Here is a 24,912-nt window from a genome sequence, read left to right as displayed (position 1 = left end):
GGTTGTTGTTTCGACCTCACAAAAACTATATATATATATATATATATATATATATATATATATATATATATATATATATATATATATATATATATATACACATATATATAAGTTGGTGTAGTGTAGTGGGTATCACCTCTGCTTTCTAAAGATCAAATTGTAAGTCGCTCTGGATAAGAGCGTCAGCCCAATGCTGTAAATGAAAGAATGGTACATTTTGAAACTTTAGTAATGTTTACATGGCAAGTGTGTTTTCCACAATATGGGTCCTTTAATTTAATTCAGCATTTTGTATAAAATCGTACACGTAATAAGACAGTGATTGAACAGCGGATAGACGTGTTAATGACATTTCAATGTGTGCTTGAGGGTTTTTTATTCTCTCTTGAGTTTCTCAAGCAGTTATTTTGCCCACAAGAGGGCGGACGTTTAAAAGTTCCCCGGAAGTGAACGTCCAGGGGCTGGTTGTGCAGCTTTTACGTCCTGTCTGAGTAACAACAGCCGAGCTGCTGAGCTGAAGATGGTGGACGTCGGAGAAGACGAGCTTAAAAAGCTCGAATACTTGTCTTTAGTGTCTAAAGTTTGTACCGAGCTTGATAACCACTTGGGAATCAGCGACAAGGACCTCGGTAAGCTGAATATTTGTCTTCATAACAGTGAGGGTGGCTGTGTAAACGAGCGGTGCGGAGCTGTTGGTGCTGCTGTGGCCTCTGGAAGCAGGAACTTTGCCTTTATCTCGGTAGCTGGTATGATTAGATTTCAGCGACCCCCATTTAATCAGCCAGGACTAAAATCACTCATAATTTGAGAATGTGTTGTGTTGGCCAGCTGCTGTAAGCTAAGTCACCCGTCTGCCTACCTGTTTGTGTATGTTATGCTACCCTTCGTTAGCAGTGTTAGCTGAGCTAGCGGTGTGGGCCGGTCTTCTGTGACTGTTTACGCTCTTTTAATGTTACTCCGTCTCACAGCTCATCATGACCTTCACATTTCTTTGCAAGATTTGTGGTCGAAATGCTCAACACTAACAAAATGTGGCCCCCTGTGATCCTGAACACGAGGTCCGTTTTAATACGGATTATGTAGAATATTAGACTTAGAGGGGAATTACATTGATTTTGCAAAATGTCCCCATAATCTAGTGGTAAGGATGAAAGATTATTTTATGTCTTTCAAAGATAAGATAAGATGAGCTTTATTGTCATTCACATCACATATGGTACATGAGGTGGAACGAAACATTGTACTCACGGTCCAGTTAACTCCCAAAGTGACAAATAATAAACAACAAATCAAAGGTCCATAGAGGGGAGGACAGATAACAGCAGCATGGACCACAACAGTATGAGTATGAGGTAGAAGGTGTACATCTTAATACTGGTAATGTATAAAGTGACATGTGTAGGCATGATATAATGGAGGCACTGATTCAGTACAGCAGCAATAAAATAAATAAGTGGACATTGCATCATGCATATAGTGCCATTGCAGTGATTGTTCAGTAGGAATTTGAGTCTTACAGCTTCAGGGAAGTAGCTGTTCCTCAGTCTGTTAGTTTTGCTCTTAATGCTCCGCAACCTCCTACCTGAGGGTAGTGGAACAAAAAGTGTGTGTGCTGGATGGGTGGGGTCCTTCATGATGCCAGTTGCCCTTTTCCTGCATCTAGAGGTGTAAATGTCCATGGTGGTGGGAAGGCTGACTCCAACAGTCCTCTGTGCAGCCTTCACAACCCTCTGCAGTGCTTTCCTCTCTGCCACAGAGCAGCACACGGTGATGCTGGAGCACAGAACGCTCTCCACCACACATCTGTAGAATGAGGTGAGGACTGAGCTCCCGGGTCCAGCACACCTCAGCCTTCTGAGGAAGTAGAGGCGCTGATTGTTACTTAGGTGTACACCCAAGTACCTATAACTGGAGACCACTTCCACTGCAGATCCGCCGACATGTAGGGGGAGGGGAGGGATGGTGTTGCTCCTTCTGAAATCCACAATCATCTCCTTTGTCTTCTTCACGTTGATGCAGAGATTGTTCTCACTACACCACTCTCCAGGTGTTCCACCTCCTGCCTATAGCCAGACTCATGACTATTTGTGATGAATCCAACCACTGCCGTATCGTCCGCAAACTTTACAATATGACAGCCTGGATGGACGGCTGAGCAGTCATATGTGAGCAGTGTAAACAGGAGAGGGCTCAGCACACAGCCCTGAGGGGAGTCGGTGCTGAGGATGATGGTGAGGATAATGTTGTGGATCCTCACAGACTGCGGCCTGTTAGTCAGGAAGTCCAGGACCCAATTACAGTGAGAGGAGCTCAGTCCAAGTGTGTGAAGTTTGTAAGCCAGGGTCTGGGGAATCATGGTGTTAAAGGCAGATGTGAAGTCCACAAAGAGCATACGGACGTAAGAATCCTTATTCTCCAGGTGGGTGAGGGCAGTGTGGACCACAGAGGAGATGGCATCCTCTGTGGATCAGTTTTTCCAGTAAGCGTACTGATGTGGATCCCCAGTGATGTCGATGTTGGTTTTGCTGTGGGTCATAACCAGTCTTTCAAAGCACTTAGTGACTATCGGGGTGAGGGCTACTGGCCGATAGTCATTCAGTTCTGTCACTGTGGAGTTCTTGGGGACTGGGATGATGGTAGCGGTCTTCAGGCAGGTGGGGACAACTGCCTGGATTAAAGAGGAGTTGAAGATGTCTGTCAGAACCTCAGAGAGTTGGTCTGCACAGCACTTCAGCACACGCCCCGGAATGTTATCCGGGCCAGCAGCTTTACGGGGATTAATCTTTGTAAGGATCCTCTTCACCTCAGTTTGGGTCACGCTGAGGGGCTGTTCTCCGGGTGCTGGGGGGTGTGTTTGGGTTCTCAAAGCGGGCATAGAACTTATTGAGAGCATCAGGCAGAGAGGGGTCCCTAGTGCATTGTGCATCTCTGGTGTTGTAGTCCGTGATGCACTTGATGCCCATCCACATGCTCCGTGGATCCTGGGAGGAAAAATGACCCTGGATCTTCCGAGCGTATGCAGCTTTGGCCCTCTTTACGCCTGCCGTCAGCTCTTGTCTAGCTCTCCTGAGTCTCTGTGAATCGCCTGACCTGAAGGCAGAGTCCCTGGCTTTCAGCAGAGATCGGACCTCTGCATTCAGCCAGGGTTTCTGGTTCGGGTAGCACGTCATAGTCCTGGTGGTGGTGACATCCTCAGCACAAGTGGTTTGATGTAAAATGGTTCATTTGTAGACAAACCTGCTGACACTGATTTCTTTACGGTGGTGGTGATGGGAATAAGGAATTCATTGATGATTGTACTGCAAATATAGCCGTTTTATTTACTGCCCAAAACCATAGACTGGTCTTCTGAGTTTTTAAGTGATGGTAATCATGGTAAAGTAGTGGTTAATCTGAAAAGGATATATTTTGTGGGTGGACTATTTTACCTTAGAACAGATTTCTGTACACTTTAGGCCAAAACTATTGTAAAACAATGTATTCAAGATTATTTTATGTAGAAACTTTCTGTAAGGGAGCTGGAGAGACATAAAACACTTCAGATGTCTGGTTTGTGTCACCACCATTGTGAACAATTTTGACTTGATAAGTATCTTGACAATGGAGCATTTCACACCAATCCACTCTGAATGATTTTGTTGGCATGTTAACCATTTAGTTATGCAGAAACTTAGAAAAATTGGTAGTCCCCCTTTAAATCACCAGTGGTCTCTTGCTGCAATACCCAGCATGCATTACACACACATATTGTACAACCTGCAGCGCTCAACAAATTCTGATTGCTAGCTGCTGATCTACAGTCTAATAAAGACATATATGGGGTGGGGCTAGCTAACCTAAAAAGATCTTCACACTTTTTGTTACAGGACCAATGCAATTTAAGAATAGGATATTATCTATTTTTTTTCTCCGCCAGCTATCAGAATAAATGAATGAAAGAAAAATGTGCTTGTCTTTCAAATTGTTTCCTAGTTTTTCTGTTGTTTAAACCAAGAAATCTCAGGAGAAGGGGTCCGCTTTCTAATTTTTAACTAGAAATATGTTGTGTGTAATCTTTTAGTTTTTTTCCTTGAGAATACAGCATTTCTCTCTCTCTCTCTCTCTCTCTCTCTCTCTCTCTCTCTCTCTCTCTCTCTCTCTCTCTCTATACATTTAACAATTTATCTCAGCAGTGAGTTTATCACATATACATTAGAATAAAGTCATATTCATAATTCAAATAAACATAAAAACAATAAAAAGTAACGAGAATTTTGTGGGTCCATATTTTTCCTTGACACCTTCACAGCCACCACAGAGACTTGTTAATATCATGTAATGATGCAAGGTACCCCCTTGGCACATTACCATTATAATGACTGTAGACATACTCACCTATTTTAACATGCACTGCTTATACTCACCTACAGGTCCTAAAAGAGTATTGATTGTGGTGTTTATTATTAAAGGAGAAAAAAAAAATCCAAACCATCATGGCCCTGTGTGAAAAAGTGATTGCCCCCTAAACCTAATAACTGGTTGGGCCACCCTTAGCAGCAACAACTGCAACCAAGCGTTTGCGATAACTTGCAATGAGTCTTTTACAGCGTTCTGGAGGAATTTTGGCCCACTCATCTTTGCAGAATTGTTCTAATTCAGTTACATTAGAGGGTTTTCGAGCATGAACGGCCCTTTTAAGGTCATACCACAACATCTCAATAGGATTCAGGTCAGGACTAGGCCACTCCAAAGTCTTCATTTTGTTTTTCTTCAGCCATTCAGTGGTGGACTTGCTGGTGTGTTTAGGATCATTGTCCTGCTGCAGAACCCAAGTTCGTTTCAGCTTGAGTTCACGAACAGATGGTCGGACATTCTCCTTCAGGATCTTTTGGTAGACAGCAGAAGTCATAGTTCCATTTATCACAGCAAGTCTTCCAGGTCCTGACGCAGCAAAACAGCCCCAGACCATCACACTACCACCACCATATTTTACTGTTGGTATAATGTTCTTTTTCTGAAATGCAGTGTTCCTTTTACGCCAGATGTAATGGGACACACACCTTCCAAAGAGTTCCACTTTTGTCTCATCGGTCCACAGAATGTTTTCCCAAAAGTGTTGGGGATCATCAAGATGTGTTTTGGAAAAATTGAGACGAGCTTTAATGTTCTTTTTGCTCAGCAGTGGTTTTCTTCTTGGAACTCTGCCATGCAGGCCATTTTTGCCCAGTCTTTTTCTGATGGTGGAGGCATGAACGCTGATCTTAACTGAGGCAAGTGAAGCCTGCAGTTCTTTGGACGTTGTTGTGGGGTCTTTTGTGACCTCTTGGATGAGTCGTCGCTGCGCTCTTGGGGTAATTTTGGGCGGCCGGCCACTCCCGGGAAGGTTCACCACTGTTCCATGTCTTCGCCATTTGTGGATAATGGCTCTCACTGTGGTTCGCTGGATTCCCAAAGCTTTGGAAATGGCTTTATAACCCTTTCCAGACTGATAGATCTCAATTACTTTCTTTCTCAATTGTTCCTGAATTTCTTTGGATCTCGGCATGATGTGTAGCTTTTAAGGATCTTTTGGTGGACTTTACTGTGTCAGGCAGCTCCTATTTAAGTGATGTCTTGATTGAGAACAGGTGTGGCAATAATCAGGCCTGGGTGTGGCTAGAGAAATTGAACTCAGGTGTTAAAAACCACAGTTATAGTATGTTTTAACGAGGGGGGCAATCACTTTTTCACACAGGGCCATGATGGTTTGGATTTTTTTTTTTCTCCTTTAATAATAAACACCTTCATTTACAAATTGCATTTTGTGTTTACTTGTGTTGTCCTTGACTATTGTTTAAATTGGTTTGATGTTCCGAAACACTTAAGTGTGACAAACAGGAAATGAGGAAGGGGGCAAACACTTTTTCACACCACTGTATGTGTGTGTGTGTGTGTGTGTGTGTGTGTGTATGTGTGTATATATATATATATATATATATATATATATATATATATATATATATATATATATATATATATATATATATATATATATATATATATATATATATACATACACACACACACACACACACACACACACACACACACACACATGAGCGCATTATAGGCATTCTGAATTTGCTAAAAAGGGACAAAACTACAATTAGAAAAGAGCAAGAGAGTGAATGTGTTTGCTAAATCAGTATCAGTTTGACAACCTACATGTCTATGAAAAATGAGTGCTTGATCAATACTAACACTTATTGTGGTGTTGTTTACAGCTGAGTTTGTCATCAGTCTTGCAGAGAAGAACCCAACATTTGATGGATTTAAGTCTGTACTGCTTAAAAATGGGGCTGAGTTTACAGTAAGTGTTTTGTATTAAGCTTTATATCGATTATGAGTCTTGCCGTTTTTCTTACCTTCTCTGCTGATTGAACTGAATGTATTGTGGACCTGATGTAGAAAAATTGATCCAAAAAGGGAAAAAGTCATTTTTTAATTTCATAATTTCTCTTGTTTGCAGCCCTTCATTGGCATGGTTGATTTGTTCTTGTACTTGGTTTGCAGTGACTTGTTGGTTCATTTTACATTCTGTCCTTTAATCTGTACAGGACTCTCTCATCAGCAATTTACTCCGTCTCATTCAAACTATGCGACCACCAACTAAAGCATCCACGAGTAAAGGTCAGTCTCAAAATTTGGTAAAATAAAATGAGTTCTGTTTGGGATTATTATCTTATTATGATCTTCTATCATTGTGAAGAAAGATCATTTTGTATTTTAATCTTTTATACATCATGCAGGGTGTGAGCCTATTGCCAAGCCAAAGAGTGAGAAAGATCGATTAAAGGAGATGTTTCCTGCCCTGTGCAGACCAGACAATCCTAACACTAGAGTAAGTCTTACTTGCCTGTTTGGACTCTTTGTATGTTTGAAATTAGATCTGAGAGCATTGGTAATAAGCTGTGTTTGTTGTCTAGACTATGCTAGATGAAGATGACGTGAAGGTTGCAGCTGATGCTATGAAAGAGCTGGAGATGTTCATGCCCAGTGCCTGTGTGACAGACTCAAAAAGCAGCAAAAAAAGGTGAGACTGTTTGTGCTCACCAGAAAGGAAACCATGTGGATGAAATTGGAAATGTTTTTTTGGGTCTAGAGCAAACTTACTTGTTACGTAAGCCCAGTGGTAACAAACACTTACATTTATATCCATGGCTGGTTACAACCGTTCATTTTTAAGCGCTTGGGGCCGATTTACTGTGTTTTCACAAAGCCTAATTGGGCTTTAAAAAGTGATTGTCTTGTTTTACTAAATAGCTGCGGAGGCCTTTTAGCTCCCATAAGATCAAAGGGGCAATCAATGCTCTTTTACACTCAGGCCTCATTGCAATACAAACTGAGTCAGTAAAACAATGTTGTAATAAGCTGTTATTTTCTAATAATATGAGTGCATGTTTTACAACAAAGTGTAGGTTTTGCCTTAATAATGATTTGACTTTTTCCCCACAGATGTTTGCCAAAAGTGCACACAGAATATCTTTTGGTTGTGCCATCATTGCATTACTAAAGATGCTCATTACTTCATTACTTAAATGAGGCAGCTTTTGATGCACTGCATATGGCTAAGAGTTTACATTCACCATGAGTGCAAAATCATACAGTTCCTAAATATCCAAGACATGGGCAGTGAATTTATACAGGGATTTTATAGTATCACATGGTTTCCAAATGCACTTGGTGTTGAGGTAAAGTTCAGCTGATCCCCTTTTAGAAATTATTTTAATGTTTTCATCGGTGTATTGATGTTTTTTGTCAAAGTAGGTATCACAAAATACTAATTTATGCCCAGATAGTACATTATTTTGATTTAATAAGTCAAAGAAAGTCAAATAAGTCATTATTTTGAGTCATAGATTAGAGTCTGAAACAGAGAAATTTCATGCTAAATAAATAAATAAATACAAGAGTTTTTATTGTACTAGCTTATGTTAAATTTGAAGTGATCATTTGTGTGGAATTTGGGTTATTAGTAGATACACCACCAAAAACTAGTAAATCTACCTTTGAAGACTGAAAATGCATCGTGACGCATCTGAAGATGACTGTTCAAATGGGTCCATTTTGGGAAGTTGGAATTGGATATGGTGCTGATTTCAATACTGAGTATCAGTAGAAAAGGCTAGGTCAGATCTTAGGCGGAACACTCATGTTGATGAATGGTGATGTGATGCGGTTTGCTGCAGATTTCTTCCTCTGGGGTGGTCGAGGTTTTAGGTAGTTTGAGCATGATGGCGTACTTTCAGATGGTCATCTTAAGTGAAGTGCATGAATGAAAAATAACTAACTCTAGAGCTTAATAGTGATGTTGGTATGGGGCTTTACTCATGTCTTTAGTATTGGCTTTGATAAAGAAAAAGGTGTATTGTCATATACCTTATAGGAAAGTTTGTACAGTCAATGGCCCTGTTCGTTCATTCACGACCGGACTCCTATCTTTTGAATGGAGAGAATATAAACCTGAAATTGAAAGCCACATTTCAACAACACATTTGGAATCATTGAAGAAATCTAAAAGCATAAATAGGTTGTAGCATTTGGCTCATAATGCACAGAAATGCATTTTTGATGCTATAAACAGACACCATGTTGAGCATTATGAGCTATCCCGTTCATATTACGGCCAGTGAACTGTTTTCTCCTTTATGATGTCTCTGATGTCACCCTGTTTCAACTTAGAATTGATTATAATATATGATATTATTCTAGCACTCAATAAGGCATGCACTTGTTAGTAGACTTTTTTCAAATATAAGAATTGTTTAAAAAAGCTTGAGGTATTTATTATTTATATTCTGCTACATTGTAACTACTATAGTGGATGCCATTGCACCATGAATTAAGAACAAATCTTGTTAATTTGGGGATAAATCACTTCAGATGTCTAATGAAATTCACATGGTCCTCAGATCTGAAGCCGCCGGCAGCAGCAGCAAGAAAAGTCGGAGGAGCAGGAGTCGCAGTCGAAGCAGAGACCGAGACAGAGACAGAGATCGGGACCGGGATAGGGACAGGGACAGGAGGAGGCGCCACCGCTCTCGTTCCCGCTCTAGATCTCGTTCTCCGGATAGAGAAAGAAGACGCAGGAGCCGCTGGCATTCCCGCAGCAGGTCCAGGAGTCCTGCCCGAGGAGACAGGGAGAAGGGCTCTGACCGCTGGAAGGACAAACACGTGGACCGCCCACCCCCAGAGGAGCCGTCAGTAGGAGACATCTACAACGGCAAAGTTACCAGCATCATGCAGTTTGGCTGCTTTGTTCAGCTAGAGGGACTGAGGTTAGTCACTGTGATGTGAGGTGCCATGTCAGAGATCACCTTCCTGTCTGCTTGTGATTGTCTTAGTGCTCTTGTTTTATGTTCCTTAAGTTTTTCAAATGAATTAGAGCCAAAGTAGCTGTTGTCACGATCACTTGTAATATTTAGCTTTAAATGTTCCTAGCAATTGAGATCCTTATTTCTTTTTCCATGTCCTCTGTTGTATAAAGGAAACGTTGGGAAGGGTTGGTTCACATCTCTGAGCTTAGGCGAGAGGGCAGAGTGGCAAATGTGGCAGACGTGGTCAGCAAAGGTCAGAGGGTGAAGGTGAAGGTGTTATCCTTCACAGGCTCTAAGACCAGCCTTAGCATGAAGGTAAGTGGAATACTAATCTTCAGCTGTTTGGGCCTCACCGTTTGAGCCTATTTAGAGCTGGGCGATATGGCCAAAAATGTTATTACAATAAACAAAAAGCATATAGTTCAATATCGATATATATCAGAATAAATGTCCAATCATTATTTCTTTCAAGTTTGAAGGCTGATGCTTGTTCCTGGGTGGATTATGGCTGTTTTAAACTATCCTTTATGGTCCGAACATGACAAACGCTCACCAAACAGTGAAATATTTCACAAATCCGTCATGGGAGAGTGGGAGAAAGTTTCTAGTTGGCTGGAAAAGCCAGCCAATTAATGTAATAGTCATAATTTAAGAAAGAAAACATTGTTTTTAGCTGTCTGGTGACAAGTGCTGGGCTATCCTGTTACAAATGTTAAAGTGGCCAGCAACAGTGCTAAACTGTTTAATTTCTCAACAACGTCAACTTAGTACGAACAGCAAGCATTAGCTGGCTCGGTACATCAGTGATGGATTACACTGCCTTACTGCCATCACTCCTACTACATCCCTGTCAGAGCACATCACAGTATTCAAACAGCAGCTAGCAGCTGTCTGGGCTTCTCTAAAGTAATTTGAGGGATGAACCACAATATATGTAACAAAAGTTCTCCTTTTAGGTACATTTAAACTGAAATCGGCGCTTTTGTCTTGTTTGATCTACAGTAACATAAATTTGCCGTGTTTTGCAAGTGGTGGAGTGCTGCTCATAATTAGCCCGCTGCTAAAAACAGCTAGCCTGGAAACATGATGTTCTCCAGGTCTCCGATGCCTCACAGCTTCCTCACTTTACTTTTCTTTAAATCCTGGCTGTAACTTGCATGAACCCACTTCTTTCTTTCACCTTCATTGCTTGGGAATGCACTGTTTAGAAGATTAAAACATAACTGAGCGCTGTAACTGCACTGTGGTTGTGTGATTTAATGCTGCTCAAGCTGGTTAGGACGTTAGGTGAAGTGAGTTCCCTGTAGGTCAGTACAGATATGCCACTTCTCTCGTCACTCACAACCGGTCACAGGAGAACAGATCGCCGGTCACTTCACTCAAACAGAATGTATCCCCGTTTTAGATGTTGCTAAAATATATTTAGTGACTCACTTTACTAGTCCCCCCCCCTGTAATTATGTCAAAAAACTCAGAAGTGCACCCTCTCCTGGTGACAGCAGAGAAGTGTTGCTTTCCTTGCAGTATAAAATGCCACCAGGGCTGTCACTAGAACGTGGAAGTGTGAGAATGGTGTATTATTTAAAAATGTATCGAACATTTCTTATTGTTCTATCAAGGAAAGTTATATCACAATATTATATATCATTTATGGTCATGATAATATTATATTATTGCATCTTCCAGCTCTAAGCCTGTGATAACATGCTGATGTTTGGCTGCCCATGTCTTTATCAGGATGTTGACCAGGACACAGGTGAGGACTTGAACCCTAACAGGAGGAGGAATGTTGGGGGAGAGGGTCAGGAAGAATCAGCCATGAGGAACCCAGACAGACCCACCAACCTCAACCTAGGTCATGCTCCTGAGGTGGAGGATGACACGCTAGAACGCAAGAGACTCACCAAGATCTCTGATCCCGAGAAATGGGAGATCAAACAGGTGAAGTTTCAGTGGACAATGGTCTCACTGTTTTCTTGGGGTGCAATGATATGCAGATTTTACAATCTGATATATATTGACATTTTTGCACTTGATGCATTATATTTTCAATACAGAATTAGAAAACAAATGTTAAGTGCGTCAATGTGTGCTTTTATATTTATTTTATTTTTGGTAACTCCTGAAAGTTGCGTGGGCCTTTTTTTTTTTTTTTTAAAGGCAGCAGTGCTAGTTGAAGGATAACTGACAAGTCATTTTTAAAAGACATAAAACAACTAAAAAAAAGATAAACAAAAGTGCAATAAAAGTATTAGTATAAGGTTATGTCTTTAATATTAAATGCCCTGAGCATTACAAATTCGTTTACGATCTGATTTTGTGGTTTTGTGGCTGAAATGACTAAACAGCTGCCAAACCAAACCATCAAGATTCCAGACCATCTATAATAGCAATAATAATAAGAAAAGTTAAAAAGAATAATTTGTGCAAACAAATAATTTTTTTGCACACTGAAGCTTATTCATCATTTGTGTCAAAATCTGTTTGTTTCCACATTGCAGGAAAATTTCATGAATCAGGCATGGACAGTCATAAAATCCGTTAAATCCGCTCCCTTTTTTTTTATTAATAAGGGTCATTATGTTTACTATGTGGCCTATAGCTGACATTAGTCTGAACAGATCATTCTCCTGAACTGACACGCATGGCCAAAGAATACAGATTCATCTGGTACGGTAATGTTAATAGACTCCTTTCATTGAACGGTCACTGCTGCTTTAACCTTGAAGGACAAACAGCAGACGTTACAATGACCATGCTGGATGTTTACAGAAAACAGCAAAAATGGTGAATTTTTTTTACCTGTTTTAATTGTTGAAGCTAATCAAGCCGATAAAGGAAGCTTATCTGTTACAACTGTTAGTTCCATGTCGTTCTCGTCTTCCAAAATGAAAGACTTGAAACGTAATTATAGTAAAAGGCATTGCCATAAAGGATCTGTAACTACATGTGTGAAATTAATGATGAAGATAGAGTTGGTGTTACATGCCAGAAAGGCTGTCTGTTTTTCTCCTTCAATAGTACTGGATTTTCACACATCTCATGTTATGTCCTCTCTTACCCCTAGGCATTAAAAACAAGTATAGAGAGTGGACGGTAACAGTTGGACTAATGTGAATGTTACATGAATTATGATCTGACTGTTCAGACACAGAGGTCACATTGCTGTCTATCGAGTATGTATCAGATTTCAGTACCACATATGAAAGTGGCACAAATCAGTAAACATGCAGTGTGAATGTAGCGCTTGATATCACAAAATAAAGAAGTTAAGCTTTAACACTGTGTAAGTGATGACTGCATTGCTTTCTACACTTATAAATGTGTTATGTTCTCCAGTTACAGTCTTTTTCCTTCTTTAAAAAAATAAGCTGATCAACTGCTGCTCATGTGATCAGCGAGTTAGCATAATTTGGAATCCTGTCCAAGTTGAGCGTGTCTTGTGAGATCAGCCCCAGATAACAGTTACATTTATCCTGTATGGAATTGGCTCTTTGTGCCAACCATAAATGCAGATTCATGAGTTACCTCATTACCACTAGATGGCAGCATTGTCTTCCCTAGTCATATCTGTGTTGCTGTGATACAAATATGCTGAGTGTTTTATTAATAATAGTCTGCTATTTATTAATTATTTTCTGTCCATAGATGATTGCTGCCAATGTCCTTTCCAAAGAGGAGTTCCCAGACTTTGATGAGGAAACAGGGATCCTGCCTAAAGTCGATGATGAAGAAGGTATGCAAGAGGAGTTTCTGCTTTTATTCATAACTTAATAGCTCACATTTCTGGTGGTTTGAGTTGGATTTGTATTACTTTATTTATATTTTGTCTGTTGTTCTCTTTTAAGAATTAGTAGTGCTCAGTAATATTATTTTATGTGTCTGCCACCCTCAGATGAGGACCTAGAGATTGAACTGGTGGAAGAAGAACCACCTTTCCTCAGAGGACACACCAAACAGAGCATGGATATGAGCCCTGTGAAAATAGTGAAGGTCATTATAATTAAAGACTTGAAGGCTTCGTATAGCACAGGTTGAAATTTATACTTCGTCACATTAATTTTTTTTTCCATCTTTTTCAGAACCCCGATGGCTCTCTGTCTCAAGCAGCCATGATGCAGAGTGCTCTGGCTAAAGAGCGACGAGAAGTGAAACAGGCTCAGCGGGAGGCTGAGATGGACTCCATCCCCATGGGTCTCAACAAGCACTGGGTGGACCCCCTGCCTGATGGTATGTTCTTATGGTATTTTATTCATTTATTGGGGAATAAATTGTGGAATCAATCCTACGGTTACAAAAAAAATAGGCGATTGTTATATAATATTTTACACAAGCCCTCCCCAGCCTAAGAGGCGTTTCTCTGGTTGAGCGGTGCATCTGATGGCCATCTGGTTTCCTGCACCCTCTTAAAAGGGCGGATGCAGGCTTGGCTGCAGTTATCTCTGCTCCCTATATGCCCTCTGGCCTGGCAAGAGTCCATCATGTTAATCTCACAATAAATGCACTTTCCTTTTTCTCCACACACGTGACCCCCACACCTCTGCGACGCACACAGCTGATGGAAGGCAGATTGCCGCCAACATGAGGGGCATCGGCATGATGCCCAACGACATCCCCGAGTGGAAGAAGCACGCTTTTGGTGGCAACAAGGCCTCCTATGGGAAGAAGACACAGCTGTCCATTATTGAGCAGAGAGAGAGTCTGCCCATATACAAGCTTAAAGAGCAACTCATTCAGGTCTGTGCTTTAATCGCAGTATCATTACAACTCTATTAATGAGCAAAAGCATATATCTTTTGACACCTGTCCTTCAAGATTCTAGGTTAATGGTTGTTAGTTGTTGTGATGTGATCATGGGTAGGTGGAACCATGTACAGACATGGTCTGAACAACCAAACATTATTGAGCCTAGCACCAGTAGTAGGGTTGGAAGTTCCTAATAGCATGAAGGAATAATAGCTAAGGAGCCAGCTTAACTTGCTGACTAGCTACAGTTAATTAGAAAAATAAAACTGGTGCTTAACAAGCATTAGCAAATAAGATAACGTAACCTGATGAATATCACACATCCAAAGTTGTCCCCTTTGGATGTAATTTGTCATTTTGAAAGCCAAATATAGTATGAGTGTGACTCATGTAGTTTTTATAAGATTGTTAATTTTGGAAAGGGATAAGTTTACTGCAAGCACTACATTGTGAATTTCCCTGCTGTGCGACTAATAAAGGATTAACTTATTCTGAGAGATTCCCTCAAACATATTACAGCAGCAGTTTAGTCATTTTTGGACAATCCATAGATATAGTATTTAATGTTTATTGGTCAATCAGAACTAAGATAACATTACCAAAAAGTGAAAAGAGAGTCACATAAAAAAGCAAAAATAAGTGTTGTTTGTAAATTATCATTGTTTGTAACAAACACAGACACGATCACTTCAGCTTTGTCCGAAATAGATTACTTTGGTTTCTGTGTATGTCTTTTTCAAGCCTTCAACCTTGTTCCATAGCCATCTAAACGAGTATCTAGAAAAACTGTCAACATGTCACATTTAGAAATGAATAACCATGCTCTATTATTGCCATTGCAGGCTGTTCATGATAACCAGATCCTTATTGTGATTGGGGAAACGGGCTCAGGAAAGACCACTCAGATCACTCAGTACCTTGCTGAGGCTGGATACACTACACGGGGGAAGATTGGATGCACACAACCCAGAAGAGTGGCTGCCATGTCTGTGGCAAAAAGAGTGTCTGAAGAATACGGATGTTGTTTGGGACAGGAGGTAAATACTGGTTAATGTGTATGTCTGTGGATTTTAGACATTTAGCATCCATGACTGTGAACGCCATGTTGTTTTCGTGTATTCAGCTGTCAGAACACTTGCACTTCTAGGGAGGGGATCATAATAGCATCTTTCTTTCTGTGAATGCAGGTGGGCTACACCATCCGTTTTGAGGACTGCACAAGCCCAGAGACAGTCATCAAGTACATGACGGATGGTATGCTGCTAAGAGAGTGTCTGATCGATCCCGATTTGGGCCAGTATGCCATCATTATGCTGGACGAGGCCCACGAAAGAACTATCCACACTGATGTGCTCTTTGGGTTGCTCAAGAAGGTATGCCCTCAGTACAACAAGTTAATGTATTGATTTGATTGAATATGTTTTCCCTTATGAAAAGCAATAGCAGTAATTTTACCAGAATGTCTGGGATTTATGTAAGAATCCTGCTGAATATTGCTTACTACAAAATGCTGCTGCAAATATTTTAGTTTGTTCCAAGACAGTACAAAAGAAGTATTATTTAGAGGTGTCAATATTACAGATTTATATAGAAGTATTGTACAAGACTGTACTAATCTATAGGCTTTTGGAAGGATTGCGTTTATATGTACTGAACAAATTGTGATTTCCATGGAAACATAATTCACTGTCATTATGATTTGGCAGCTAAATTCATTCTTTCATGAATTTTTTTTTTCTTGAGCAACTTCTAACTTCATTGGCATAATCTTTTGGAATGCAGACTGTACAGAAGCGCACAGACATGAAGCTCATTGTGACGTCTGCTACGCTGGATGCTGTGAAATTCTCACAGTATTTCTACGAAGCACCTATTTTCACTATTCCCGGTCGTACTTACCCAGTAGAGGTGCTGTATACGAAAGAGCCTGAGACAGACTACCTGGATGCCAGTCTGATCACAGTCATGCAGATCCACCTCACTGAGCCACCAGGTAACTACCCAGTATTTTTGTGGACATGTGGGAATGTTGCAATATAATTACACAAACTGTCTTCACCATGCTGATCTAGATAAGTCTGAAAGACCTCTTTTCTGTACACCTTAATTGCTCATTAACCAGTTAACTTCTGTTTGTATCTGTAGGTGACATTCTGGTGTTCTTGACGGGTCAGGAAGAAATTGACACAGCTTGTGAGATCCTGTACGAGCGGATGAAATCCCTTGGCCCTGATGTTCCAGAGTTGATCATCCTACCGGTGTACTCTGCCTTGCCCAGCGAGATGCAGACCAGGATCTTTGACCCAGCTCCACCTGGCAGCAGAAAGGTAGGAGCATATGTCTCTCCTCTGATGGAAGCTACTACAGTCGAATCATATCACATTTAAACGTTCCTTCTACTTCATATTTTTATTTAGGTGGTCATTGCTACAAACATTGCTGAGACCTCTCTAACAATCGATGGGATCTACTATGTGGTGGATCCAGGATTTGTCAAGCAGAAGGTGTACAACTCCAAAACAGGCATTGACCAGCTAGTAGTGACCCCAATCTCTCAGGTAAGTTCCGTCATAATTAATCAGCCACTTGACGTAATACACTTAGGATTTCAAAGCATTAAATCTGTCTTTTGTGGCGTTTCAGGCACAGGCTAAGCAGCGGGCAGGCAGAGCAGGCAGGACTGGGCCTGGGAAGTGCTACAGACTTTACACGGAACGTGCATACAGAGATGAGATGCTCACCACCAACGTACCAGAGATCCAGAGAACTAATCTGGCCAGCACTGTGCTGTCTCTCAAGGTGTGACTTTAAATGCTTCCCTAGGTCTTGTGTATTTTGCGTGTAGAGTGTAATTAAAAGGTATTTTATCTTATAAATGTTCTACAAAAATGTGTTTTTTTTCCAAACTCTGTTTAATCATCTTTCTCTCCCTATCAGGCTATGGGCATTAATGACCTGCTTTCATTTGACTTCATGGACGCTCCTCCTATGGAGACTCTGATCACAGCCATGGAACAGCTGTACACGCTAGGAGCTCTGGATGATGAGGGACTGCTCACTCGTCTTGGACGCAGGGTATGAGTTACTGAAAACTGGGGTGCGTGCGTGCGTGCGTGCGTGCGTGCGTGCACTAGAGGTGTAAACGATTAACCAATTAGTTAACCAACAAATAAACAATGTTAATCTCCCTCTTTCTGTTTCTCAGATGGCAGAGTTTCCTCTGGAGCCCATGTTGTGCAAGATGCTTATCATGTCCGTCCACTTGGGCTGCAGTGAAGAGATGCTGACCATTGTGTCCATGCTATCTGTGCAGAATGTGTTCTACAGGCCCAAGGTAATGCCACAAGCAGCCCACTCATGCAGAGTGGTCCCACCTACACCTAACTGTTGCCCTTGTTCATGGCTAGCAGGCACTGGCTGCTAGCTAAGATGAAATGTCTAGCACCCTGAGGAAGCAGATACTATTGACAAAGAAATGTCAAGAAAGATTTTCTTCTATGCTTTTGTGGCTTTTGTGTGTCGGTTATTTATCCCTAAATCCAAGGAAATCAGGTGAATCTACATCATCTGTGTGTATTATATTACAGGACAAACAGGCTCTGGCTGACCAGAAGAAAGCCAAGTTCCACCAGCCTGAGGGAGACCACCTGACCCTACTGGCTGTTTACAACTCTTGGAAGAACAACAAGTTCTCTAATCCCTGGTGCTATGAAAACTTCATTCAGGCGCGCTCCTTGCGGCGTGCACAGGATATCCGTAAACAGATGCTGGGCATCATGGACCGGTGAGGAATTTTAGGACATTTATTTCACACTTCATTCTGAATACAATCTTGGCACATCCTTTAGTTAGAATTTTGCTTACTTTGTAGAAGTAGTGTCTTTAGAAAATTAGGCTCTGAGCAGGAAATGTAACTGCTTCTAAAACTGTAACTAATGCTTCTCTTATCCTTCTAGACACAAATTGGACGTGGTATCGTGTGGCAAAGCCACAGTGCGTGTGCAGAAAGCAATCTGCAGTGGTTTCTTCCGCAATGCAGCTAAAAAAGATCCTCAGGAAGGCTACAGGACCCTTATAGACCAGCAAGTGGTTTACATTCACCCCTCCAGTGCCCTGTTTAACCGACAACCTGAGTGGTATGTTGGCACAAGAGTGAAAAGATAATAGTTCAAGTACAACCCTTTAATACCAATTCTATGTTTTTATTCTGTCTCTAATGTAATGTCTTCTTTCTTTCTTTCTGTCTTTCTTTCTGTCTTTCTTCAGGGTGGTGTACCATGAATTAGTTTTGACCACCAAGGAGTACATGAGGGAAGTGACCACCATTGACCCACGCTGGCTGGTGGAATTTGCTCCAGCCTTCTTTAAAGTGTCAGACCCGACTCGCCTCAGCAAGCAGAAGAAACAGCAGCGCCTGGAGCCTCTCTACAACCGCTATGAGGAGCCCAACGCCTGGAGAATCTCCAGAGCTTTCCGCAGGCGCTAGAATGTCCTTAGAAGATATGTGTGGACTGCCATTGTCCTCTTGTGCTGCTGCTGAGAGGTGGAACCACAATCACACAGTGGAAACAGGATGGATGTCATGGACAGATAGTGAGGGAGTTGGCTTCATCTCTACCTTTCACTTGAACTCATTTGTATGTACCCACATAAACGTTAAAGATCTGAAATCTTTCTCCTTAAACCTTTTCACTGTTTATCAGTAAATAAGACCTTTTCTCATTTTGAAGAAAACATTTCCATTTTGAATAAACAAATTTACAACATGTGTTGTAATTTATTGTGAAGCATGTTTCAAATTGTACTTTTTTTTTTGTTCAATGATTCTAATACGACCCATTTTTTTTGTAAAATTATGTACAGAGAGTATATCTGACCCTGCAGCTCTTATGACATGGAAAATAAACTAATCTTAGGCAAGCAGACCACCAGTGACTGAAGTGCTGACAGGGAAGGAGGTTGCGATTCAGTTACTTCTGTTAGTTCCTTCTGTTTCTATCTTGCGCCGTCCTTGTTAGGATTTACAGTCATTTATGGACCATGACTCAACACAGGGTCAGTGTCCTCAGCCTGAGGAACATTCTATTCTAATTGTGTTTCATGGCAGGAAATGATTGGGAATTGAAATGTGCAGAAGCTTTTTTATATTGTTAACCCTTCAGTTCTGTTTTATCATCTGGGATCATTTCCGTGCTGCGTTTAATAAACTTTTTCACTCAAAAACGGTGCTTCTATTATAACTCTTATTTATTTTTTTAAACATATATTTATCGTTTCTTAATTCAGTTGTTGTATGACCATGGAGTAAAAAACATTAAACAAGGCAGCTGGTTTTGCTAAAATCAAAAATTAACCTGAAATCTAGGTAAAGCCAAAGAGAGTTTATTTAAACAGCATAAACAGAGCAAATTTACTATCAGGAATATGTGATATGGTTAAAAAAAAAAACAAACACTGGAATATTACTGATAAACATTGTACTATTTATTTATAGTATTATTCAAGTTATTTGGATTATAGTGTTACTGCTTCATTGAGAAGTGCCTCCCTTGGACTACAGGTCCAGCACATCATACAAGCTGCAAGTTTAAGGTCACCTGACTGGTTGCTGAAAGAGTAGTCATGTGACAGTGATATTTACATCATGGAAGGCAAATCTGTGTTGAGGTGTCTGTATCAAGTGAGACTTCAGGAACACTGGGAAATATCCATGTGGAAATGACACTGAGTGACTTGCCACATGTTGAGTGGAAACAGATTCCTGTGAACTGATGTATTTGAGGACTTTTGGCTTTACAACCGTGTATGCTAAAGACGTTTTTTCAAAAAAAGAGCCCTTTGTCACCCATCGATCCAGCAAGTTGCATAACTAAATCATAGATACAGCCCTCACCTTTGTATCCTGGACACATGTATCTTTAAGTTAACATTCAATAAGCTACCAGAGTGGGAAAACAGTCTGGTCTCAACGTATTGTCGTAATAACATTGGGTCTTTATTAAGCCACTCATTGAGCCACAGTCATGTGTTTATACTGGATAGGCCTCAGAATTGAGAGAGTCCCTAATGATATTAATTTAAACAAACCAAAAAAAAAAAAAAAAAAAAACCTTAGCCTTATATACAAGTGGATGGGGTTGGGCATGTGCAATAGGTGCATGGGGAGGAAAGGGGTGGGGGTAATGGGGCATTAGTACATGTAGCCTTTGGAGTAGGGCTGGGGGCCCAGGTTGGTGGCAGCTGGTTCAGAGGGGTAAGACACACCCTCATCCAGGTGAGACAGCGGCACCGTGTCCTCTTCATTCACGTAGCGCTCAAACTCTGCCTTCAGGCTGGGCCGCTGATTGTCTGGGAAAGCCAGCGAGATCAATGCCTCAGGCTCACACACAAATTTGTAAACGTAGCGCTCACCTGCCACCTAAACACACAGAGAGAGTAATTAGTCTCAAAGAAATGTGACATGTAAACAAAGAAATCTGTCCAAAAATGATTTTTTTAATGTTATTTGGGCTGCCCTTTACATCGAGACCAACATCGAAATTGTATGATGAATGGACCAGTAGAGTCTGTTATGCTTGCTGCATAATACAGTCACTGAAATATATGCAGCCATAAATGGGTCATTGTAGAGAAGAGTCAGATTTCTTTACAGTGATTGTGACAGGAACCAAGTGTCTCAAAGCATACAACACATATATAGCTGTTTTATTTACGCTCCACAATGATTACAGAACCTATACATATTTTGAGTTTTATGGTATTTTGAAAAAGTTTTCATTGGATACTATTTTGCCTTACTACGCTGCACTATGCTATGTAAAAATACAAATATATGCTTTAGTTCTTATCTCAGTACTACCACATAATTTCTTTGGCGTCACAAAACATATTCACATACTTTCTGTGAGGGAGCTTTTAAAGGCATTAAACTCTTCAGAGGTCTGGTTCCTATCACCACCACTGTGAACAATTCGGACACAGCAAGGTTCTCTAGAATGTTGCTTTTCAATTCAAACCACTCTGAATAATTAATGAAAAATTAATAACAAAAATTATTTAAAAAAAAAAGTTAATTACACAATTTGGTTTCTATTGGAAAACATTGGAATTCCCCTTTAACCAAACAGAAGATAGACCGATTCATTTACCCATTCTTTTAGGTCACATTATAAAACTGCAGTAGGCTATGTTTCAGTTATTTGGGGCCTGCTGGTACCTTTTGCATAATTCCCTTCTCGTAGTAGTAGCGGAGGGAGCGGCTCAGTTTGTCATAATTCATGGCTGGACGGTTCTTCTGCATCCCCCACAGCCTAGCCACCTAAAAGAAGAGAATCAGGGAGAGATGAGAAGAAAAGAAACATTTCTGAAGGGCTGCTATTATTCACTTGAGGTGGACGCTCAGTTCCAGGCCACTGCTTGTCCTATAGACACAACACAAATAAATGTTAACTTTTCTCACTTTTAAACTTCTAGTAATGGTGAATATTCGAAACCACTAACTGAAAATGCTTTTGTACCCCATTATTATACCCTGGAATGTCTGAACATTTTTACTTGCTGAAAGTATACAATCTGCACTCATATACACTGTAATATTAGCCCATCATTAGAGGGCGCCACTGTGCCAAAGTACTTTTAAATGACAGTCTGATGAAAAGAGGATCCCACAATGCTAACACAGTTCCACTTTATGGAGCCAAAATGCTTTTTTAACCTAACCAGACATACCACACTGTTTATCTGTGAGAGGTAAGGTAATAAAGTCTGGGTGTCGCATCCAAAGCACGAAAATCTTCTCCATCAGTGATGCAGAAGTTGCAATACAATCTTCGAAGCACTTATTGAAATTTCACTCTGAAGTTTTAACAGTCTGTCACCAACGAATACACTTCAGGCAGATGTACAGGGCTGTCTACAGCTGTCCCAAAGGTGCTGGTCTTGTTTGATCTGTCAGAGAGCTCTCAGGTCTAATTGCAATAGTAAAACTCCAGCAGTAATGAATGATTAATGCAATACAGTAGAGCAGGCCTGATGGAGGCATCTCTGCATGACGGGCTGCTGACTCATGCTATTTGTCCGTCTACTGACCACAGACAATGGGAGGTTAACATTCATTCCTCGACCACAGCAGCTTGCTTTGACTCGGAGCGGCGGGTTGTAATATTTTGTAATGGAGCCGTACTCCATTTTGTTTCACTCTGCTGTTAAGTGGGGTAAATAATGCATAGCTGCTAATGGAGGCTGGCTTTGCATGGGTGGGAAGTGAGGAGCAGGGCAGTGATCACAGAAAACTCTCTTCAACTGATGCTCTTGTGCTAAACAGATTGGCTTTTTTTTTTTCAGATTACTGAGCTCAACTAAAGCTGCTTGCAAACATTTTTGCAACAGTTGCTTTAAATTTGAAGCATTTGCATCATATCAAAAGACCTTATAATCCAGTGAGCCATTATAAAATATTCAACTCTTCCGGTTGAGGGACTTCCAAAACATTTTTTTTAACATTTGAAGCATTTGTATCAAATTCATAGGCCTCTTTTACACCCTCACCTCTTCTGGCTCGATGAGTTTGAACTCCATGCCACGGCCAGTCCACGCAATGAAGTGTGCATTGCCAGGGTCATCCAGAAGGGCCACCAGAAACTGCCAGAGCTGCAGTGAGCCACGCCGCTGATAAGGGGCACCCTCACGGAACACGTTACCCCCCTCCTGCTTCACCTCGCCTGAACAGAAGAAGAGAGAGAGGTTAGCTCCTTGGTAAGGTGTAATGTTGGGGGCAAAATAAGGCCTGTAGTCAGCCTGTATAAAGAACTGTGGTTCTAAGCAGTCTTTCTCTATGGGAAAAATAATGCCATTAATTCGCCACTATTGCATCCTGTGCTTTTTTGTCCAGTGCCCAGTGAATTTCAAGGTCGTAGAACAGATTAATGCTACATGAATACTGCTAGCAAGCTAACACTCATGCATGCACGCACAGCACGTAAGCCTAATATCTTCAATTCTATGCTATATCAACACTAGCTACTCAATGTGTAGGCTACTGTTGGCAAAGCAACCCTGGACAAAGCTCGTTGGTTTGTGTGGGGTGCTTGAGTGAGGTTGCTATTTTATATTGTCAGTTCAATGTGCATCAGTTTGCCTGTAGCAATAGGCCTACTCCTATTTCTACTAGACAGCTAATTAAGAGGTAATTAATATTAGAATGAAAGTGATATTAAAAGGAAAACTGCACGTAGGACTTACCTCAGATCAAATCACAACAAAAGCAATTTTCAAGAATAGCATTCATTTTTCCCACAGGTAGAAAAGGCATTCCTTATAACACTACAACATAACTTTAGAGGTCAATAGTGTACAAATGATATCTTCTCTTGCTTAAAATATAAACCTGTTGCCTTGACTCTCTCAAATATCTAAAAAAATCAGTACAGCTTATACTGACACCTGCCAATCTGAATCCCTCCATGCAAACAGCTGCTAAGCATGCTGTAGTGAGCTCTCCTACCAAATCCTCCAACTGGAGGTTGAGGAGGGCACACTTCGTAAGCCTTGAAAACTCTGCACTTGCAATCATCATTAAGCCACCAGCTTAGTTCTATGTCGGACGTCTATGTCTTTGACTTTTCCCATGACGCTTTTGCATCAGCTTGGTATTAACAACACTGTGCTTTACCAAATGAGACCGTGGGAACTTTGCAGGATAACTGACACCTCAAAAGAGTGCTTCCACCAGTTCAGCCAGTTGAAATGATCTACAGCTATTCCAGCTAACCCATCAATCACCCAAGCCATGGGAACTAGCAGCTCTGCTTCCTTCACAACGTCACAAGAGCCTGGACCTTCGTCATGCATGAGAAAACGGTAGCCTCAATCCAACACAGCCTATATAGAAACATTCAGACTGCTCATTGTTTAGCATGGGATCAGATGCTTTTCGACACTGGATGATGTTACTGAGACAGGATTTTGCAATATGGTGCATGCAATACTGTGCTTGTCTGTGACACAGATTTGATTTCAAACTATGAGCTGGAGGAGGTTAAGTTTCCCTTTCCATAGAGTTCTGCTGCATAGCTTATACTGCCATTCATGATAACACAAATCTCAGTGACCCAGCTGTCAGAACATATGAATACTCACCTTCGAATTTCTCTGGAACAACACGGGAATCATTCTCAAACACGTAACCTAGAAACAGAACAAGATCAGCATTAGCTCTCTGACTAGTCTTGAGTAATGTTTTTGTATCAGTTCAGGCAGAAAGACAAACCAAACAGCACAGTGATGTATTAATGATAGTCATTTTTAGACACATACTATTACTGTCTGCAAGATAATTACATAATTGTACAATTTCATAACCTCTCTTCTACTACCGGTGATTTCTTTTGGAAATGAGAAAACATGGAGCAATTACAATTACCAATAGCATGTAGGACACTAGACTCTCAGTAAAGGAAGTGACTCGAAGTTTCTGTAATTAATCGCTCATTACGGTGTTGCGTCCAGCCTGCAACTAAAATGACCGAAAATGGTGCGACAAACAGAGTGAGCGAAGAGGTGGGTTATTTTTCTTCACTCCAGGAAAAATACTGGTCTTTTCCAGTAGTAATATTTACCCTGGAATTCTTCAGGCAGCAGAGAGACAAGGGCTGGTGCCAGTGGAAACACAGGCCCGCTGGCTTGGTTAGCCAATGACCGCACAGCACTGGCCAATCCGAGTGGGCCGTGACTGATGGGTGTGAGATGTACACCTCCTAAACTCCTCATTTTATCTGAGTTTACAGTGCACACTGCTGTTCATGTAGGGTTTAATTGATGGACTCGTAGTCTA

The 24,912-nt window shown here is 40.9% G+C and overlaps 2 protein-coding genes across 3 annotated transcripts in view; one reads left to right on the top strand and one right to left on the bottom strand.

Moving 5' to 3' along the window:
* Positions 1 to 520: 520 nt before the first annotated feature.
* Positions 521 to 19,304, top strand: dhx8 (DEAH (Asp-Glu-Ala-His) box polypeptide 8). The gene is made up of 23 exons (XM_017695898.2): positions 521 to 629; positions 6,243 to 6,328; positions 6,576 to 6,648; positions 6,768 to 6,859; positions 6,945 to 7,051; positions 8,931 to 9,296; positions 9,506 to 9,650; positions 11,073 to 11,276; positions 12,984 to 13,071; positions 13,231 to 13,328; positions 13,418 to 13,565; positions 13,891 to 14,072; positions 14,924 to 15,118; positions 15,269 to 15,454; positions 15,864 to 16,074; positions 16,227 to 16,408; positions 16,499 to 16,639; positions 16,725 to 16,880; positions 17,019 to 17,156; positions 17,287 to 17,415; positions 17,669 to 17,865; positions 18,038 to 18,217; positions 18,348 to 19,304. Exons 1-23 carry the CDS (start codon positions 521 to 523, stop codon positions 18,565 to 18,567), a joined length of 3,633 nt encoding a protein of 1,210 aa, XP_017551387.1. The 3' UTR covers positions 18,568 to 19,304.
* Positions 19,305 to 19,447: 143 nt separating this feature from the next.
* Positions 19,448 to 24,912, bottom strand: part of etv4 (ETS variant transcription factor 4) — a 41,628-nt gene continuing 36,163 nt past the window's right edge. The window contains exons 9-12 of one of the 2 annotated variants that reach the window (XM_017695900.2): positions 24,219 to 24,266; positions 22,629 to 22,801; positions 21,298 to 21,399; positions 19,448 to 20,499 (exon numbers count right to left, since the gene is read on the bottom strand). In XM_017695900.2, the coding sequence (XP_017551389.1) occupies positions 20,272 to 20,499; positions 21,298 to 21,399; positions 22,629 to 22,801; positions 24,219 to 24,266 (551 nt within the window). In that variant the 3' untranslated portion in view covers positions 19,448 to 20,271. The remainder of the gene's footprint in view (positions 20,500 to 21,297; positions 21,400 to 22,628; positions 22,802 to 24,218; positions 24,267 to 24,912) is intronic. The other variant, XM_017695901.2, reaches the window with a different exon arrangement.

Source organism: Pygocentrus nattereri, chromosome 13 (assembly GCF_015220715.1).
Source record: "Pygocentrus nattereri isolate fPygNat1 chromosome 13, fPygNat1.pri, whole genome shotgun sequence".
NCBI classification, from domain to species: Eukaryota; Metazoa; Chordata; class Actinopteri; order Characiformes; family Serrasalmidae; genus Pygocentrus; species Pygocentrus nattereri.
This window is presented reverse-complemented; position numbering and strand designations above follow the sequence as displayed.

Excerpts from the sequence above, each read along its gene's own strand:
- dhx8 (XM_017695898.2), top strand. The coding sequence starts at position 521 with ATGGTGGACGTCGGAGAAGACGAGCTTAAAAAGCTCGAATACTTGTCT. Across the intron at positions 9,297-9,505 it reads GTTCAGCTAGAGGGACTGAG|GAAACGTTGGGAAGGGTTGG; the intron begins GTTAGTCACTGT and ends TGTTGTATAAAG. Across the intron at positions 15,455-15,863 it reads TCTTTGGGTTGCTCAAGAAG|ACTGTACAGAAGCGCACAGA; the intron begins GTATGCCCTCAG and ends TTTGGAATGCAG.